This window comes from Eleutherodactylus coqui, chromosome 13 (assembly GCF_035609145.1).
Source record: "Eleutherodactylus coqui strain aEleCoq1 chromosome 13, aEleCoq1.hap1, whole genome shotgun sequence".
NCBI classification, from domain to species: domain Eukaryota; kingdom Metazoa; phylum Chordata; class Amphibia; order Anura; family Eleutherodactylidae; genus Eleutherodactylus; species Eleutherodactylus coqui.
The window spans coordinates 67,949,435-67,970,665 of record NC_089849.1 but is presented as its reverse complement, the minus strand read 5'-3'; the positions used below and the strand labels follow the sequence as shown (position 1 = coordinate 67,970,665).

Sequence of the window (21,231 nt, the reverse complement as noted above, 5' to 3'; positions counted from 1 at the left end):
CTCTATTACCGCTTTATTTTAAAATAGATCACTTGGTTAATCAGAAACCCCAAGGAATGGAGAATACTGCTTAAAACGCCAAAACAGAAAGCATACAATTAAAGTGTATTTTTGCTACCCTAATACTTTAGCAAAGACATCTCCTCCTTACTTTTCCAGTGACTTGAGGATATAGTTATAATTGTTGTGCAGAAAAATAGCCCCCAGCGCCAGGTCTTCGTACATCTTTGATTTAGACAGGAGCTTCAACTGCAAATTTCCAAGGACTTTACCTGGAAGAGAGTAATGCCTGGTCCATTACATCTGGTATCAAAGGGGTGGTCCGGTTATCGGACAATATTGTTATTGTAGGACAGTTGTAGCTATTGCAAACAGAGCAGTACTTACTCATCCCCTGCCACGGGGATCCAGCGATGTTGCCCTGCCGTCCTCCTGGTGATGGTTGTGGAAGAGGTCATCAGCGGAAATCACCTGAAAGCTGCAGCCAATCAGAGGCTGCAGGATCACTGCCCATTTTCCCTGGCATCAGCGTTCACATCCTGAGTGCCATGATGCCAGGAGTTCAGAATGGTGACACTGGAGTGTTCAGTTCACTTCTGCTGACACCATCTTCCACAGCAATCACCGGGAGGACGGCAGGGCAACTGCGGTGGATCCGCAGGGCAAGGGACAGGTAAGTACTGCTCTGTTATTTTAAGACAGCTGTAGTTATTGCAGCAATCTTGTCCGCTAACCGGACAACCCCTTTAAGTTGGCATTACCAACAGAGACCAACATGACCAGCTTTTTAAATGCCAACCTCTAGCCCACCACTAACATGTTTCCATCTTCTTAGTAAACCCTTTAAACATATAACTGGATAAATAATGAATCAATATAATAATGCCACCTAATCATGTACCCCAGAAGGTGCCCGTACTCACAGATATATGTACTGAGAAGACGGCGGCTGAATTCAGAGCTGTAGTTACTGGCAGCGGAGCTGGTCTCTACAACAGAGAATAGTATATCATTACATCATAATTATCAAACCCAGTGATCTGGCTGCAGGCGAATCAGCAAATAATGACACGTAAAACATGGCGCAGCGTGGAGATATAATGATGGAGGCTTGGTAGGACGGAAGACAAAATGGAGATAGATTCTGCAGGTACGCAACTAGTAAAATACTGGATTTACTAAAATTAAACTAAAACTACAAGCTGATCGTAGACACTCAGGCTTGGTCTGACCACAAGGGGGCAACAGAATCCACCCCCACTGAGTCAGGATTGGTTCCCCAGCACCCTTCATAAGAATGGCGTATGGTAAGTTCACTCAGTGCACACAGATCGGCAGCATACAATAGCTCGGCCGACCTGGGTGTCCGTTTCTAGGCGCAGTGCCCCCATCTTCTCATCACCACCATGGGGGCCAACTCTACCAAGCTGACAGAGATAAGGGGACCCCTAATCCAAGGCAAGAGCCTGTAATAAACTATTACTAAAAACAGAGTATCCCCTTTCATACCAGGTTTTTTCAATGCAGCTCAATGTTGACATTCGGTTTTACTGCAAATTGGCAGTTTTTCAAATTGATTGTTAATGACTGCGCCATTTTGCAGTGAAACCACATGTCAGCAATATAGGGAGAGAGCTTGCCCTTCACAGCATATGCCATAAATGCCACCTGTAGAACCCTCACCTACCAGATGAACAAGAGCCCACCAATTCTCACCAATGCACTGTCTACCCTAACAGTATATGTGCGGACAACCTCTTCCCCCCCCCCCCCCCCCCTCTCCGGCAATATACGCGTAGTGTCAAACCTCTTTCCCCCCTCCTCTCCGGCAATATACGCGTAGTGTCAAACCTCTTTCCCCCCTCCTCTCCGGCAATATACGCGTAGTGTCAAACCTCTTTCCCCCCTCCTCTCCGGCAATATACGCGTAGTGTCAAACCTCTTTCCCCCCTCCTCTCCGGCAATATACGCGTAGTGTCAAACCTCTTTCCCCCCTCCTCTCCGGCAATATACGTGTAGTGTCAAACCTCTTTCCCCCCTCCTCTCCAGCAATATACGTGTGGTATAACTTCTCTCCTCCCTCCTCTCCAAGCAGTATACGTGTGGTCAAACCTCTCTCCCCCTCCTCTTCAGCACTAAACGTGTAATCAAACCGCTTTCCCTCCTCCCTAGCGTATACGTGTGGCCAAACCTCTCTACCCCCTCCTCTCCAGCAGTATAGGTGCAGTTAAACCTCTCTACCCCCTTCCCAGCAGTATACATATGACCAAACCTCTCTACTCCCTCCTCAGCAGTATACATGTGCCAAAACTTCTCTCCACCCCACAATATACATTTGCTGAAACCTCTTCAACACCCAAGAAGAAAGGTTTGAGTGTAATCTTACACTTTTGTAGAAGTCTGTAGACCTAGACATGCACATGCATGTTCCCGAGTGGGTGCGCTCCTATCTGGCATTGCAGTGCATTGTGGGTGGAGCCTGCCAACGACACTTTCCCTCCTCTCACTTCCCATAGTGCCAATTATGGGATGATAGAAAGTGCAGTATACAAAACTCAACCCATGACTAGGACAAAATATAAACTGCCAATTAGCCATTTAATCCCCAATGTTGCTAATTCTGATTCACCAGCTGGGCATGTCACAGCCCCCCGGCTGGGAACCACTGCTGTAGAGACTAGATGTTGGTGGCGCTGCAGGTAACTTAGTGGTAGCCATCACTACATGAGAACCATGCCTAGTACTACTTATGGAGACTGGTCTACTACACAGGAACTACTCTGATTTCATATTGTGAAGTAATTGATAATGTTCACGGTTCAAAATAAATTTGAAAAATTATATAATTTTTTTATTTTTATTTTTTTTTAAATGAAGCCCTGTGACTTGGGATAGAGAGAGGATGACACAAGAACAGGCAGCATACGCCTCCTTATAGACACCATGTACAAGTTCCACATGTCAACAAAATCCAGTATCGGTTTCCATTTCCGTCTACTGGGCATTGAACTCCTCTCTAGAGCACTCCAGGCTCGTCGGGTAATTAATAGAGCAGCTGTCTGGGGTAAATCGAAGACTCACTGGTTCTTGATTTATATTCTTTAATGGCGTCGCTGTGACAACCAGACTGACGGATATTATGAAGAGCCGTAGGAGTCTGAATCTTGGTGGATGCATTCACATCAGGAGTGCTGACTAACCCCACTCGAGATATGAAGCAATATACGGTAGGAAATTGGACAAATATGAATGCCGCCAACATATTAGGTTACCCCCGAGCCAGATAAATACCCTACAAATAGGCTATTACCCAAAGTCTCGGACCACCTGTCTTGTACACAAGGACAAAGCCGAACCAAATACGGTGGAGGAAAAGTTGACAGTATAAACAAAAATTCTTCTACTAAATGATCTGGGAACAGTATTAAATCACACAAACTGCTGCAGTAAATCCATTGGAACACATGGCTGAGGGTCGGAGCCTGACGCAGGTTTACCGATACAGTTCCGATAGGGTAGAGGTGTGCGGAGTAGAACTAGCGTATTAAAAAAAAAAATAAAATATATATATATATAATCATTTTTTAATCTAAACCAGATTCATCCACAAGACGTGCGTCCTGTAGATTAATGTGCCACATGGGGAGAAATACTGGCACCCGATGCATCAGTATTAACAGGGCGTGACTTATAAAAATACTAACTTAACCCCTTAACGGCTACAGTGTTTCAGTCCGAAATGACAAAACATTTTTTTTTTTAGAAATTTTGCACATTTGGTGTTTTACATGCCCCTAAACATTTTTTTTTCTCGTGCCGCCAAAATAAATCTTTGCTGCGTTGTTTTCTGGCGCACATTTCATACTATTTTTAGAGAACTCATTTTTTACCTTTTTATCTAGCTATCTAATTTCTCACTCTATAAGACGCACCGGATGATAAGATGCATCTAGGTTTTAGAAGAGGAAAATAAAATTTTGAACTCGCCCAGGGTGATAGTACAGGGCGACGAAGGGCCACTATAACTCCTCTCCTTTCTCTTCCACAGCAGGAGCTCTGTAACAGCGGCGCTTGTGGTACGGCGGGAGGAAGCAGATTGGTGGAGGCTGGGGAGTCGCAGCAGCATACGGGCAGCAGTACATAGGACATGTGAACCTGTAATAGTATCGGCTAGCTTCAATTTTGGCACGTTGGGGAGAGGAGGGGGTCTTATAGAGTGAAAAATACACTTTTATATGCACACAGGGTACAAGAACAGGTCTCCAAATTTGTTTCGTTGGCCTGGATATACAATGTATATCACAGGGTGGCCATGATGAGCGTTTGGGTTCATGTAGTTGGAGTTTTTCTTCTCCATTTGTAGTTTCTAAACCCTTTTTTTGTAATATGTTTAACATATATATGTTCCCCACTGGATAATGATTTGGGTCCCTAGAGTGTCTTCTCTTGGTGTATGTTGTCTCTTATTTGCCATGGGGTGTCTCAAATCACTTGCCAATTCAGTTAGTCCTTGATTGGGTAGGGAAGGTGAAAAATTTAGTCTCCTTTGCCTAGATCAACCAGAAGTTTATGAATATAGTCAGGAAACAGAAGTCTGTTGGGAGGTTAATATTAATTCGGGATCGGAGTCTGTGGACTGGGAGGTCTTTAAGGCCTTCTTTAGAGGATGCTTTACTTCAGCTATTTCGACTTGGTCTGGAGCGCCGTCTTTCGGAGGTGGAAGCCTGCTGTTACAGATCCTACCGCAGCGAATCACCCTATCTATCATAATCTGCAGAGAGAGTATAAATTGCTGCGGATTGAGTTCTCGAGAACACGTTTTTATCAGGGTGATAAACATGGTCATTTATTGGCTTAACTTGCTAGTGAGGATATCACTATACCCCCAATTGTGGCTGTCCAGGACATGTTTGGAGCTGTTATTGATCCTGAGCTTATCAATCAAGTATCTGCCACCTTTTATAGGACCTTGTATTCCTCCAGACCTTCCCTTCCCAGAGCAGTATGACTATTTTAGATGTGAACTTGGAGCAAGAGGAAACTATAGAGGCTATTCAATCTTTCCCAAACAAGAAGTCTCCAGGTATTGAGGGGCTCCGGCTTTGAATATTAAGCAACTTTTTACTAACCCTACACACTAACTTGGGGGAAAGTACTCTTGTATTTATAGACCAGCTAAGGCGACTCGGAGTAGAGATATCTATGGGCGCTGAGGACTCATTTTGGGTTTGAGTCATTTTTTGTTAGGTGGGTGCAAACACTTATTTTTCAGCAGCTCGGGTCAGGACTAATACTTATGTATCTACGCAGTTTTGTATTACTAGAGGCACGCGTCCAGGCTGCCCTCTGTCTCCAGCCTTATTTGCCATTGAGATTTAGACACTTGCGATTCATATCCATACATATACACGTTAGTCATAGGGCTTCAGTAGCGGACCTATGAGGAGCTTACAGCTTTATATGCGGAGGATACTGTGTTTTTACAAGATCCAGAGTCTTCTTTGACTTCAGTACACTCTATTTTTGATGTATTTGGAATATATTCTGGAATAAAGGTTAATTGGGATGAGACCCGCTAGTTAGCGGTAAATTCGTTTGCGACACCCCTGGCCCTACCTGTTGCCTTGTGGTGGTCAGATAAGGTGACCTATTTAGGGAGAGTGGTACACAAGTCTACTGATTATTTTTATGAGGATAACCTTGCCCCAATGAGACCTGTTGGACCTTTCTCCTACTGACGCTAGTAGGCCGTATAAATGTAATTAAGATGAATTTATTCAGATTTCATAATACTCCCATTTTAATCCATAAACTTTTTTTTTTTTACTGCTCTCTGCAAAATAATCCTCTGTATATTGTGGTGGGGCTCTATAAATTAGAAATTCTTTGCTTCCCCATGGAGGGGGAAGAGGGATAACCCTTCCCTACTTTTACAGTTACTATTTGGCTAGCCAGTTGGTATATGCAAGGTGCTGGCTGTGTTCTTCAGATTATAATCCAGTGGTGGCCTGGAATGTAGAGTAGTGGGCCCGGAGCAAAGTCTAGGAGGTCTCTTACTGAGAGGTTCTACTTCCCGTGTAATTGTTTTGCTCGTGCCCATGAGGGCCACTGTAAAAATCTTGAATATTTCCCTCCATTTGATACCTGTTGAGGCAACTATATGGTCCCCTCACGCCCCTTATGGGGCATCCAATATCCCCCACACTTACAACAATTACCAGACTTGGTACCCTGGAGACATTATGTAATTACCACCCTCGCAGATATCGTGGAAGAAAGGGATTTCTGTACCTTCTCACGAAGCTTCCTGGTGATTCGCTTTTTAGATACCTTCAACTTAGGGCACAATTTGCTGGTCTGGCCATTCCCCTCACCTTGACTTCACTGGAGGGACTGGCTGAGATGGGCAAACATTTGAGGTCACCATCTAGCTTCCATAGATACTTGGGACAACGCTTTGCCCCGCTGAGGAAAAGAGCTCTTGGGTTTTGGGAGCCTGATATACTAGACATAGACTCCGATGATCAGAGAGACCTGCTGGTTAAGTTTCTACATAAGATTTATTACACTCCTTCTCGATTGTATACTATGTGTTTGTCCCCAAATGTGGATTGTCCGAGATGTTTCATGGGTGTGGGTCATACACATGTTCTGGGAGTGCCATGTCCTGCAGGACTACTTGCGTGATCTCCTTGAATTCATGGAGTCACACCTGGGACGTTCACACATTTTATATCCCAAGGTGCGCCTCTTTGGCCTTGTGCAAGACATCCCAGTTAATGTAGCAGCTACTACTTTATATAAATGGTTGCTTTTTATGCTAATAAAAGGTAATATTGCTTAATTGGTAGTATCCTTAAAAAAAAAACTAAAAAAAAAAAAAAAAAGATTCTAGAGCTGTCTGGATACGTGAAATCAATAATGTTGCATCTATGTACAAATTGACATACGTGGCTCAAGGCTGTTCTGATAAATTTGCTAAGGTGTGGGGTCATTGGGTTGACTCCCCCAAATACTATATTAAGTGTAACAGATTAAGTTATCCTGTCTTGGAATGTGGGATGCCTTTTTATGGGGGGCATCAACTGTTTGTTCTGTTGGCATTCGCGCTGTCGTTTGGGTTTGTCTATTATGTCATGGTTCATTGGCAATCATAGTTTTCTTTTTTTGATTTATAATTAGTATAAAGCCCAAAGCCAGGTGACGTACAAGTACGGTGCATGTTTGTAAAGAAATTAAAAAAAAAAAAAAAAGTTAAATTTGCCGAAATACTCAGTAGGGGCCCACACTAGGTTTTATTATGGAGCCCTACGATTTCTGAGTACGCCCCTGGTTATTATCAACATAAATGTTACAGTAATGATCAGATGCTTTATCTTGATGAAATAACCTACTGCAGTACCTTAGTGGGTTTTAAAAGCCAATTATGGTCTGAAAGTCAACTCAATAATATGGTCCTCAGTTCAAAAACACTAAAACAATGCAAAAAAACCCAACATATGACCCTAGGTGGCTCGTTCACATGGGCGTATGTGTACAATGCTACCGGTCTTCCCGTACGCATGCCATCAGAGACCGCGTATCGGCTGCGAATGCCTGTGAATGATGTGCGCAGTGTAATTTTTTTTTTTTTCTTAATTTCCCGCTCTGTTCTTCTCCATTCACCGCATATTACGTATGGGATATAGGCATGCGTAATACACAGTAACAATACGCCCATGTGATAAGAACCCTAACCCGACACAGAAATGTTAATAACCATGTATACCACAGTTCTTGAGAAATTGGGAATGAATTTGACAGTCATGCAGCGAGAAATTACAGGCATGGGTGTTGACAAGGATGAACGGTGGAACCCCCAGAAGTCTTACACTGCTTACCTCTGGGATCGATAGGAATATTGTAAGTGTCCCCAAGAACTATTGGCAAGGGAGGGGAGGAAAGGAGGAAAAAGAAGCAAGAAGGAGAGAGGGGCCAAAGAACAGGAGGGAACAGAATATCAGTTTAGTGCACTAAAAAGAGAAGAATAAATCACCAAGTAAAAATGACGGATATTGCCAAAATGGAGTTTACAAATTCGAATAAGACAAGAATGAGAAACTCTTGTAAAAGTGGAATAATGTAGGAAGACTCACGTGAGCAACTAAGAAAGATGGAGGCAACAACAGACAGGTAAATGACAAGAGATGAATAAAGTAATAGTATAAATATCTACTAAACTGGGGTGAAAAGAACGACGGATGGACATAGAAATAAAAAGGGGAATAAAGAATAAAGTGATGGACAGAATTGGTGATCGTGATGATAGGTAAGCATTCAATGTGGCAGACTTAAAGTGTATCCATCAAGTATACACAGTTTAAGTAGACATGCCGAGTCCAGTCCAAGGCACGAGGCATTGTGTGTGCCACCGACGTTCACGTTTTAACAAAGAAATATACAGAAATGCAAACGCAAGGAGTAAAATGGGGCAAATGTGAGTCAAACATGAGTATGTTTGTTTTACAGTCAAGGTGGGGTAAAAGAACAAAATGTAAAACAATGTCGGCTATTATATGAAGGAGCTTGTGGAACCATCATGGATGTGGCCCCCGGACACGGAGCTCTGTTACCTTGTGATGCAAGCATGGCTCCCGCAGTCTCCTGGAACTCCAGTAGCTGTTGTAGGAAGAGAATGGCCTGGAGAGAAAAAGACAATAAGTAAGAGCTTGACTACCCGGTAATTAAAAAAAAAAAAAAGTACACCCACGAGAGAAACTAAGTACACCCGCTTTGAATTTTATGGTTTTACATATCAGGACATTGAAAACATCTGGTGCTAAAAAGGCCTTAAAATTAGGTATATACAACCTCAGATAAACACCACAACAAATTACACAGTATCATTATATAACAAAAACCAGGCCAAAATCCAGAAGCAATTTGTGGAAAACCAAGGATTATGTACAGCTATTTCCACTTGGCCATTATAGAGGGCTGGATGCCAGTGCCAGGAGATCAGGAGGACAGAGGGCAGAGAAAGTTACTATTACAGAGGACTGTATGACAGTGCCAGGGGATGGTGGAGGAGATCAGCAGGACAGAGAGCAGATAAAGTTACTATTACAGAGGACTGTATGACAGTGCCAGGGGATGGTGGAGATCAGGAGGACGGAGAGTAGAGAAAGCTACTATTACAGAGGACTGTATGACAGTGTCAGGGGATGGTGGAGGAGATCAAGAGGACAGAGAGTAAAGAAAGCTACTATTACAGAGGACTGTATGACAGTGTCAGGGGATGGTGGAGGAGATCAAGAGGACAGATATTTTCTCCTCGGGTAGGCAGGAGCATTGCGATTCTGAGTCGAGCGTTATACCCAGAAACGTTTTCTGTTTGTCGGGATCTAGGCTGGATTTTTCCCAGTTTATGATCCATCCTAAGGATTGGAGAAGTTCTAGCACTATCCTCAGGTGTTTCGTTAGGAGTTCTCTGGACTCTGCTATTATTAAAGTATCATCCAGGTAGGGTACTATTAGGACCGACTTCTTCCTCAGGTAGGCGGCTACCTCTGCCATAATTTTGGTGAAGATTCTGGGTGCTGAGGAGATCCCGAAGGGCAGGCATCTGAATTGATGGTGCTCTATTCCTTTGCCCATATACACTGCGAACCTTAGGTATTTCCGGGACCCCTCGTGGATCGGTACGTGGAAATAAGCATCCTTTAAATCGATGGATGCCATGTAGGCTCCTTTGGGAATCAACTTTATCGTTGAGGAGATGGACTCCATCTTGAATTTTCTGTATCTGATGCAGGTGTTCAGAGGTTTCAGGTTCACCATCATCCGCTGTTTCCCACAGGGTTTCCTTACTAGGAAGAGCCTGGAATAATGGCCCTGGGTTTCCTCGTTCTGCGGTACAGGGGATATTGCATTTAGTTGTTGCAGGTCCCGAACGCTTTGCCTTAGTAGGTGTAACTGTTTGGAGCCTCCCGTGATAACGAATTTTCTTCTGGGGAGGGACACCAGCTCTATCCGGTATCCCTGCTGTAAGATCTTTGGGATCCATGGGTCTTCGGAAATCGCGGCCCATTGATCCACAAAGCTCCCCAGCCTTGCCCCTACGGGGATGGCGTCAGGGTCTCTGCTTGGGCTCCCCCTGGTGGGGGTTAAAGAGGATGTTCCTTCCTCTGCCCCCCTTGGGGTAACTCCAGCGGCCTGTCTTGCCCTTGCCTCGGTAGGCCTCTGGCTGTTGCACTGGGGCCCGGAAGAAGGTCTTCCCTCTCTGTGGCTTTTCTTCCCGGGAATCCCTTCTTTTTGTCGGCCGCCTTCTCTAGAATCTTGTCAAGGTCCGGTCCGAACAAAAACTGGCCATAGAACGGGAGGGCACATAGCTTATTTTTTGAGGCTAGGTCGCCTGACCACGATTTCAGCCATAACACTCTTCTGGCTGAGTTAGACCGGGCTGTAGCTTTCGCCGAGAGTTTGACAGTTTCGGCCGCGGCGTCCGCTAGGAAATTTGTTGCCATACGAAGGATCGGAAGGGAATTTAGGATCTGTTCCCTCGGCGTCTTATTGGTTAGGTGTAGCTGTTCTAGCCATACCCCCAGAGTTCGCGCCACACAAGTGGCTGCGATCCCTGGCCTAAGTATGTTTGCCGCTGCCTCCCATGATTTCTTTAGAAGGCCCTCAGCTTTGCGATCCATGTGATCTTTTAACTGTGCGGCGTCCTCAAAGGGCAGGGTCGTTTTCCTGGCTACTTTGGCCGCCTGTTTCTCTTGCTCCGACCCGATAGAACTCTCGGAGTCGGAAGGCTCGTCAGGAACATACGCCCTTTTCTGGCGTTTCGCTGGCGACGTTAGGGCTGATCTAACCTCTTCTTTCACCAGCTTCCTAACGTCCTCCCGATTCCTCTTTAATTAGCCTAGCTACGCATGCCTTGCATAGAGGCCTCTGGTACGTAGCTGGCAGTTTTATCCCGCATTCCACGCATTTTCTGAGTTTTGTTCTGGGGGGAGGGGGGGGGGGGGGTGTCTTTTTTATCCCCCTAACAAATAAAGCATTTTTGCGGGTAAATATGCAATTTTTCCGTACACAATACACTGGATATTTGCATTGTATTTTTTGCCGCACTGGCTACTTACGGCCGCTGAGGCTGAGGTTTCAGCTGTCTCTGGGGCTGGAGCACTCATTACTATACCGATGCTGCAGACACCCTGCGACCTGTAGCGCTGGTTTGTTCTGGCTTCTCATTTTTTAAAAATTTTCGCGCTCCTGCGCTAAGCCCCGCCCCCTCCGCTCCTGATGCAGACGCGATGACGTCAGGGAGGACGAGGGGGACTGAGGCTCCCGCTTTGTACCCCCCATGGGCCGCCGTGGGAGGAACCTGGCCCGGGGGTTACCACCCCATGTGGCGTCCCGGGAGTCGTCTGGCTTGGAAGGGAGGACAGGGTGAGCCACTGCCCTCCGATCCACCTGTAAGTAATCCTGGCTGGCTTCTCCACCAGCTCCTCTGAGAGATCCTTCCTCCTGGCAGGACAGGAAGACACTGAGGAAAGTGGGGAAGGGGGGGAGCTTTTAACCTCTCAGTGTGTTCCTGTCCTATTAGGAGGAGGCAATCTCAATTGGTGCTGTCGTGGAGACGACTGGGGAAGCTACTATTACAGAGGGCTGTATGACAGTGCAAAGGGATGGTGGAGGTGATCAGGAGGACAGAGAGAGGAGAAGTTACTATTACAGAGGACTGTATGACAGTGCCAAGGGATGGTGGAGGAGATCAGGAGGACAGAGAGCAGAGAAGTTACTATTACAGAGGACTGTATGACAGTGCCAAGGGATGGTGGAGAAGATCAGCAGGACAGAGAGTAGAGAAAGTTACTATTACAGAGGACTATATGACAGTGTCAGGGATGGTGGAGGAGATCAGAAGGACAGAGCAGAGAAAGCCGCATTTACAGAGGACTGTAATTCACGCCTTGTGAATTTGCTGTTCTTGTCAGCAATGATGGGGAACCACCAGACCAAATGATACTCAGAGAGGATGAGAGATAGCAGTGTAGTATTGAGTGGGCATTTTCTTGCTACATAGCTTCTGAAAGAGGATGGGAAAGGGGAACTAAGCTTCTGCACATGAGAGAGATCAGTGCTGCAAAGTTTGCTATTTTTCAGTCCATAAAACGGAAACATGATGGAATGGAAGCAAACGGAAACCTGTTTGCTTTACGGGGTTTTGTTTTTTTTAAAAACTCCACTAACATTAATAGAGGAAAAAAAAACAACTGATCCGTTTTTTTCAGTTTTTAGGTCAGTTTCTTTCCTCCAAAAATGGAACAGAGAGATAGAAACCCTGAACAAAGTCCTAACACAGGTGTGAAAGCAGCCTTATACCTTTCAAATTACAAACTTTGGCCTTCAAAATTTTAATAAAGCATCAGTTAAAAACAATAATTGTCCTTCATGATGCACATGTAGGTACATATACAATGGCCTGTACTCACATTGCTGGTAAGTTCATGCACTGTACCATCCTTGGACATGCTGTTCTCCTTATCAGGATCATTCTAAGAATCAAAAAAAAAAAAAGATTTTATTACATTTCTAAACCACATAACAGCCAAGTTAACAAGTGTATAAAAACTACTACAAGCCTTTATAAGAAGGGCAAAATGTAGACGCTAATGGGCTTCGATTGGCAGTGTTAATTGTCAAGCAAATTAACTATGCTCAACAATGAAATGAATGGGGTATGCTTTTCATAGCTGGGATGGGCAACCGCTGATATAATTATTACTGGCCACCCGGCTGGTAACTATGAAAACAGCTGAGCACTTCAGCCTGGTGCCTTTTTCGTAGCTCTCCTTGACGAGATTGGGAGCTACCGAAACACCATAGATTGCTACACGATTTCCATAACTGCCCAACTTACAGACACAGGGTAGCCAGCTGTGCTACACTGTTTCCATAGCTTTCATTCCCTTTAATAAGAGCTATGGGAACAGTGCTGAATCGAAGCACTCGGCTGTTTCCAACATGTGGTCAGGAACAGAGGGCCAGGTTTTCCCCATCTCAACCATGAAAAGCCAAGATTGGACTACATCTTTAAGTTGTTCCTACACTAAAGACAGCTGTTGGCTTCACATTCTCTGACTCCGTCACAAATAAGCAAACTCAGGCAAGTGCATATGTGTATCCCATGGGGATAGCGGAGTAAGCTACAGCCAGACATCTTCAAAATCCAACATGTTCGATCCCCCTTAATGTACAGTCAGTAGAAAGTCAATACTTTCCCATGTACATGAATACCTGATCCGATCCTGCTGAAAGTAGTCAGTTTGGCTTTTATTTCAAGTATATGGCCTGCTGTACTCTATGACTAGTTCCTAGAAGTTGAGCCGCAACACAACTTACCTTAATACTGTCAGCAAAATCTTCTAGTGCTTTGGCTCCAGTCGTCTCTATCGAAGTGATAAGGTTTGGTAGTTTGTTCTTGGTGCTGGCAGCGGTACCCTAGAAACGGAGCAGTAAAAATAAGTGCAGACGATGATACAAAATTGTAGATTGTGGAGTTAATGAAGCGATAGAGGAATAGATGGCTTCTGCTAGCACACACCTGAAGAACCTTGTCAAACTCGGGCTTGGTGAGCTTGAGGTGCCGTAATATGGGGAAGATACTTAGAACAGAGGTGAAATCGTGCCTGGAATTGGCTTTCTTGGCGGCCAACACAATATTTTCCCCTTCTAGAATAAGATTATCCAGCGTCTCCTAAGTAAATAAATGAAATGGATTGGTAACGGTAGAAGAGTTCCAAAACTGCTCTGAGCGCATCAAATCACTAACGGCTGACCTGAATGAGAGAATCAAAGGTCTTCTTCTGGTGGTGCTCAGGAATGATATCTAGAAGAAGCTGGTACTCGCTCTGTGCCAGTCGCACAAAGGCACTGATACAATAAACATAAGTATCTATCTCAAGATCCAGCACATCTTCCTTCCCTGGAAAAGTAAAGAAATCAGGCATAAAAATAGTAATTCAATTATTTTGGATCTACCGTATGTCAAACGTATGACGACCTCAACCAGCAAAGTGAGCCTCGTTCCATCTCTAAGGCTTACTTCACAGTGGCAAGAGCGATGTGGGACCATGAATTCCACCCCCATATTGCACTCCCCACCATATGAATTCCCATAGGATATGAGGCGGTTTCATGTCACAACAGCCTCACATCACTTCGGGTAAGAAGCAATCCTCTGCCGCCGCCGGAGACTTCGCATTGCATCGCGTACACCTAGAATGTGGTGCACTGCTGCTGCCAGCCCCATTGAAAATTATGGGCGGCACAAGGCGAGAGCATGCAGGGAGATAGGACATGCTGCAATTTGTTTCCTGCATCGCGGTGCCATGCAGGCAAACATTGCTCATGTGCATGACCCCATTCAAAAGAATGGGGTTCATAATTGTGCGAGATTTGTGCGTCTCGCAACACACAAATCTCGCACGATTTTGACACCCATGAGAAGGTAGCCTAAGCGTTAATAGGAATACCCGTCACCAAGTGAACCAGTACTCACCTACCGCTGTACTGTGTTTCTCCCCCACGGCATCTCCGTGGTATCTGCCACGTACATCTTGTTCAAGACCTAATCAGTATTTAGGGGGGAGAGCGTTATCCAGTACTTGACATCGAAGCCTGTGCCACACAGAGTGGTTATCCGGTGTCCAAAACGGGAAAAATGGTCCACCAGAGGGGACGATCTATAGCCCACTTTTAAAGAGGACCTGTCAACTCTCCTTACACGTCTGTTTTACTAAATACTCGTATTCCATCATGTAAAAAGTCTTTTCTTTGAACTCTGCATTGTGCATGTAAAGACCCACGTAAAGAGTCTAAGAAAAGACTCTTTACATGATAAGGAAAAGGCTGTGCGGTGTCATATTGTTGCAGTACAACCTCCTGTCTGATGCTTATCAGGCACCATCTTGATGTCAGTTTCACTTTCCACATCACTTTTCGCATGCATCCCATGATGCATTAGCTAGTGGCTATACCATTTCTGCCTGCTGGGTGGACAGTGTATACATCATTCCTCCTTGAAATGTATGGATAAATTGATGGAGAGAGAAACGACAGAGTAGAGTTCTAAGAAAGCTCTAAAATTGCCCGTTTTAGTAAATACTTGCATTCTCTATAAATAACAAGTAAGGAGAGCCGACAAGTCCTTTTTATAAAGCCCCTTTGTAGACAGAAGCAGTTCTGGTTCCTGCCATCAGCTCCACAGCAAGTAATTAAACCAAGAAGAGTATGCAAGATTCTAGTCATCTGCAAAAGATGAATGCTTTTACCTTCGAGGACGCTGAGGCTGGACCCTCCCTTTTTCCCATCCAGCCCGTGCTGAGAGTACTGTTTGAGAAGATTCTGCGCCTTTCGGATAGTGCCTATCACCAAGAGGAGAGCGGGAAGGGAGGGGGGGGAGAGAAAAGCGACAAGGGAGAAATAAACTCTTGAAGGAGCAGGAAGATATCCAAACACCAAAATACAGATCTAAAAGGAGCACCAGGAGGGAATCAGAAAGTGAAAGCTACCATGTGAGTAAAGATCATTGTACAATAGTGTTATAGCAACATTTCACCACACCCCACAGCATGCTGTTAAATCTACATATACTCCAAAATTCTACATACCGTGTTTCCCCAAAAATAAGACACGGTCTTATATTAATCCTTTCCAATCCACTGTCTGCCGTCTGAAGACATTCTGATCGAAGGCTGTACAGCTCCGATGTCGGAAGACGTCTGGCAGGGTATTCTTACTGTATATTACTGGCCGCTCTGTTGTTGGGGGCCTCTCCAGCATGTCCCATACTGCAGTACTGTCTCTAGTCAGCAGATGGCGCCATGGTATATTGGCAGAAAGAGAAAGCCCCCTAGGAAACCCTGAATCCAAAATTGGATTGCAAAGTGTTAAATTTTGCTCCAAAAGAAGCAGTGTCTTATTTTCGGGCACGGGGTGAGGATACTCACCTTGTAGCTGGGGTCTGTGTCCCCCGCAATGATAGACAGCTGTGTAATCCTCCCCACTGTCAGAGCATTCTCTCTCTGGTAAACGGAGCTTTGAATTCCCCCGCCTCCAGCAAGTGAGCCCTGTGACTGATCAAATACCAACCAATCACAGCCGGCACTCGATGAACCAATCACAGCCATTCAGTGATGTCCTTCACTGAATGGCTGTGAATGATCGAGCGCCGGCTCCGATTTGCTGGCACACGATCCAATCACAGCGCTCACTTGCTGAAGCTGGAGAAATTCAAAGCCCTCTTTACAAGAGAGGATCCTCTGACGGCGGGGAGGACACAGCAGCCTGCCGCAGCTGGTGACACAGACGCCGGCTGCGAGGGAAGAATTGCGTTTTGTTTCTTTTTTTTTTCCTAGTGTAGCTAGGGCTTATTTTCGGGGGAGGGCTTATATTTCAAGTCCGCTCTGAAAATTGGGGTAGGTCTTATTTTTGACAAAACTCTGTATTTTACCTTAATGGCGACATTATTATCAAGGTGGTTATTTGCTTAGACTGGATTTAAAATCTAAGAGCACAAGAAATGAAGTTGAACTACGTTAAGAACAGGCAACACTTGCCGGAGTCTTGCAGTAGATTAACAGCATGCTTTGCAAAGAGAATATTCCCAGAGTTTATTAGGTTTGCAGCAGATCCCCCACCAATCATCATAAGTTATGGAGAGCAAGATAGGAAGAGGGAATGCTTGTGGCCCACCCACTACCCCGGACACACGGAGTGGCCTTTACTCTGGGATGGCTGCAGGCTGACAAAACAAGAGGTAACATTAATGACAATAAACATGAGGCATTGCAGTGAGGTAACAGCACTATTCTATCTGGAGCAACATGACACGTCAGCGTACAATAGCCCTTGTATGGTACCTTTTTCCATCCCATCCAGTTAGCTGGATGCCATCTGATGCCCATAAAAGCTTTGTACCCATGGCTGCCCACCATGGTATGCAACAACATATATGCAACAGCACCCCTCGAATTATTTAGACAGAGAAGCTGGCTGAAAGCAGAGCTATTTGTCTCTTAGCACATTAAAGGGAACCAGTCGTGTCCCCAGAACACCATAAATTAAAGGTGCATTTAGACACAAAGATCATTTCTGCATAAACTACTACTTGGTACTAATGCCTATTAGTACCAATTAGTAGCATGTGAGCCGCCGGTAGCTGTAATCAAACTATCCGCTGTTCTCTGAATACATTCCCTTTGTTCTGCCATGGGGTTGACAGCTGAGGCAATCTAATCAGCGCTCCCTGGGCAGAACACAGCATGCGGTCCTTCTTATCAGCTGTTCTGCCTAATGATGGATTTCATGCCGAAATGAAATCCCTCTTTCGGCAGAAAAATGAAAGATGGGCACATTTAAACACAATGATTATTGCGCAAAAGATGGCAATTGAGCGAATTTTGAGCAATAATCGCTGCGTCTAAATGGGTCTTTAGTTATGGTGCTGATCGGGGACATGACCAGGAGTCGGGTGATGTGTTATCCACACACGATCCTGTGGTGTCACCCACTGAAGTCTGAGCGCCAGACGAAAATCTGGTTCTTTTGAGAGTCCCATGTACGTGCTCTCCCATACATGTTTATAGGACAGCGCGCGCACGCAACTTTGAAAAGTCAAATTTTTGAGCGCCGTGCAATCTTTAGAGGGGGACACCGCTGGATCCAGGGAGAGGGCGAGTTTAAAAAATAAGATACATCACCCGACTCGCTATCACATCCCCTAACTTAGTTTATGGTGCTATGGGAGGTGACAGGTTCCCTTTAAGAGACTGCAAACACCTTCACTCATTTGTGATGCATGTTTCTTGTTAATGTTGGCATTGCACGCTGCAGAAAACTGCTTTCTTTTTACCTGGTATGAAGACTGCTTGTCATCAGGACATACAAGAGAGGAAATAATCAAGTCATTATACCCCAGGAGGAAAGTAAAAAGGGAAATATTTCGGATTTATGGCTAATTTAGGTCTATATAAAGCCTGTAAATGAGAACGTTTCAGGAAGCAAAACAAGGTTATTCCTGCACAGAGTTCATTATAAAGAGTATACAAATCCTAAAGACTTATGGCAAATCCACAGGTTATGGCATAAACACCTCATATATGTGCTACATACAGCACCCTCACCTATCAGAAGAAAGGGGATCTTATGGCAAGTTCTGCTTTTCTCATCAAAATGCTACTGAAGTCTATGGAAGTTACATAAAGAGTTGTACAGGCGACTCTGGGCCCTTTCCCTAGCTCCCATAAAGTGAAGCCACAACCCTGTAGAATTCAATGGGACAATAAAATGCGGACACACTATGTGAATTGTAGAATGGGAGGGTTGCAGGACCCCATTCTTCCAACAGGTGAAATTCCGAGAGGTGGGGCTGATGAATACGCTACGCCATAAAAGCTCAATATGTGTCAATTTTTTTTTCTCCATGTTCTGTGAGGAGTGGTGTCATATTGTTGCAGTAAAGCCTCTGTCTGATGCTTATCAGGCACCATCTTGATGCCTGTTTCACTTTCACGTCACTTTTCACATGCATCCCATGATGTATTAGCTAGTGGCTATACCATTTCTGCCTGCTGGGTGGACAGTGTAAACATAATTAACACCTAAATAAGCTACAGATCATAAGTATACAGACAGGAGGAGGATTCTTCATAATCTTTGCTATAACTGTGTGACAGGAACCTTTAACCATCAGTAGTAATGTGATAGGAGTGTCTGCCCAAATTGCTCTAGGTTTAAGGATTTCGGTGCTTCTGACTGGAGCCCTGCACAGAAGTGTTCAGTCAATAACCGCCCTGTACTTCCTGTCTGACCTGGTCTTTTGGCCGGCTTCTTGGTTGGAGTATCCTTCCTCTTGTTTTGAACGGCAGGAGAATAAGGAACTCCAGAAGATGACATGTTCTTCCGGAAATGTTCTTTGAGACCCTTAATAGATCGGTCCAGCTGACTAGAGCGAATCTGGCAATATACATTCATAAAGTCTAGAAGAAGAATGAAAGAATAAAGCTGGTAAGTTAAAGTAATGTAGAAAAATACAAGACAAGCTCAAAATAACAGAAGTGGAATCAAAAGTGGAATGTGTAGATGTGACAGTAATTCATTCTGCCACATCCCAGAACCACAGGACGTAGGGGCAGCATTACACTTTATGGTGTCAGGTCTGGTACTCTGGTGAGCTGCTCTATGGTGTGAAAATAACTGTACAATGCCCAAAAGTTATATGGTAGCCAGGAACCTTCATACAGCTGCTATACAATCCCGCTGCTTAGACACTGTACAGTATACATCATTTGCTCACTTGTACTGTATACTGTAATAATGCAGTTTTGCCGTGTATAGTGATTTTTGAGGTTGTCCATTAAACCTTTTACTAGGCTTCAGGCTAATATGCCAGCCCACTGGCATCCCGCGTTAAGAGGGGTGCCGATGCAGCACCAGAGGGAGCCCCCCCTTGATTTCTATCTGACTTTTTAGACCCATGGTCAGTTTTGGCCGCAGCATCCAAACAGTTAACTGCCATGATCAGAGCTAGCTGTGAAAAACAGCTAATAGCCACCGATTATGGAGAAGATGCGACTGGTGGGCCTGCTCCATACACCCTTCATGACATTAATTTACGTATTTCAGTCATGAAGCTGTTAAATAACATCATACTCAACTAGCACCAACATACACTACCGGAAATGTAGGTACCAGCGGCATCAGAAAGTGGTGCAGGTTAAAACTCAACCATATCTGGAAGAGTTACTTTATTGTATACAACGTCAGCAAAATCAAGCAGCAACATTTCGACACACAGCAACAACTGGGTCTTTGTCAAGCTACTCTGGGACTTTGTCAAGCGCCCCGGTACATACAGTACCGGGGTGCACTCTAAAGCAAGTGTGGGTGATGTAGTACGTGTAACACCACAAGTTGGACATTCTCAAAGTAGGTGCCAATATCCAAAGTAGGCGCTGCAGGAGCGGTGACACCAATGTGAACAGAGCCTTAGCCTTTAATACTTGAATCTACACTTTAACCCGTTTAGGACCAGCCACAGTAAATTTACGGCAGCTGGTCCTGAGCTCAGAGCACTGCCATAATACCGGCGATTCTTCAAGTCTCCTGCAATCAGTCAGAGGCAGGAACGGGTTATCAGCTGTTGGTGACAGCTGATAACCCGGAGCAGAAGGCAGGAGGGGTTTTTAAAGGGGTTCTGACATTAAAAAAAAATAATTTTTACTTACCTTGCCTGGCCAGGTCCAATCATCAGGCATGTCCCCTCCAGCCGGCATCTTCTTCTGTGGCTTGTAGAAGCAGAGCAGGAGCGGTCAAAATGACCGCTTCCGGCTCTGCTCCGTCCGTCACTTCCGAGGTGAACGGACGGGCCGCTCACAGCAAGCTCATCACAAGCAGTGTTTGCTGTGGGCGGCCCGTCCGTCCTGGCTGAACGCCGAGATTCTGCACGTGTGCAGTGGAGACGTGGCCCGTCCTGACTCCTGTCAGAGGGCACCTCTCCACTGCGCATGCGTGCGATCCCGGAGGAGCGCAGCTCGTGGAGGAAGAAGAGGAAGAGCAGCGCCTGCTGGGAGATGACCCCCCTGATGTCAACAACAACAGGAGACAAGGTAAGTATCATGTTTTACCAGCCATTAAACCGTGGGTTCCCTGTGTCCATTAGGCAGACCAGGGAACAATGGCTGCTAAAGCATAAAAACATTATTCATGTCAGAACCCCTTTAACCCTTCCTGCCTTCTGCTTCCCCTATATACAGTGCTCAATGAGCACTGTATGGGGAAACTGAAAGTAACATGTACTTTCACTACGGGAGCCTCGGGGGGTCATGTGACCCCCCGGGATTCCCTGCTACTGCAGAGCTGGAGTGTCAGACTAGACCCTGGATAGCTCTGCAAGTGACTAATGTCACCAGAGGGGTTACTTTTCCCTGTAACTAGGGCTCCTATGGACGCCCCAGCTACAGTGGGAAAGTGCCAAATAAAGAAAAAAAAAAACATGTGAGTGTTCCCCAGAGGTCTTATATGACGTCATGGAGGACATGGATAGTAAACATAATTACATACATAAGTAAAACAAAATTACAGAATAAAAGAACAATACATACATAAGAAAGAGAATAACACAAAGCAGACGCCAACAAAAACCGTCGCCGTATGCGCCCTGTAAACCAAAACCATACATACTATATA

The 21,231-nt window shown here is 45.0% G+C and overlaps 1 protein-coding gene across 7 annotated transcripts in view; it reads right to left on the bottom strand.

Moving 5' to 3' along the window:
- Positions 1–21,231, bottom strand: part of EXOC7 (exocyst complex component 7) — a 32,558-nt gene that overhangs the window by 5,481 nt on the left and 5,846 nt on the right. Inside the window, exons 6-16 of one of the 7 annotated variants that reach the window (XM_066586071.1) lie at positions 18,855–19,022; positions 17,897–17,908; positions 15,315–15,407; positions 14,543–14,611; positions 13,821–13,966; positions 13,586–13,738; positions 13,384–13,482; positions 12,474–12,536; positions 8,613–8,679; positions 924–989; positions 152–272 (exon numbers count right to left, since the gene is read on the bottom strand). In XM_066586071.1, the coding sequence (XP_066442168.1) occupies positions 152–272; positions 924–989; positions 8,613–8,679; positions 12,474–12,536; positions 13,384–13,482; positions 13,586–13,738; positions 13,821–13,966; positions 14,543–14,611; positions 15,315–15,407; positions 17,897–17,908; positions 18,855–19,022 (1,057 nt within the window). Of the gene's footprint in view, positions 1–151; positions 273–923; positions 990–8,612; positions 8,680–12,473; positions 12,537–13,383; positions 13,483–13,585; positions 13,739–13,820; positions 13,967–14,542; positions 14,612–15,314; positions 15,408–17,896; positions 17,912–18,854; positions 19,023–21,231 lie in introns of all 7 variants that reach the window. The other 6 variants (XM_066586064.1, XM_066586067.1, XM_066586065.1 and 3 more) reach the window with 6 other exon arrangements.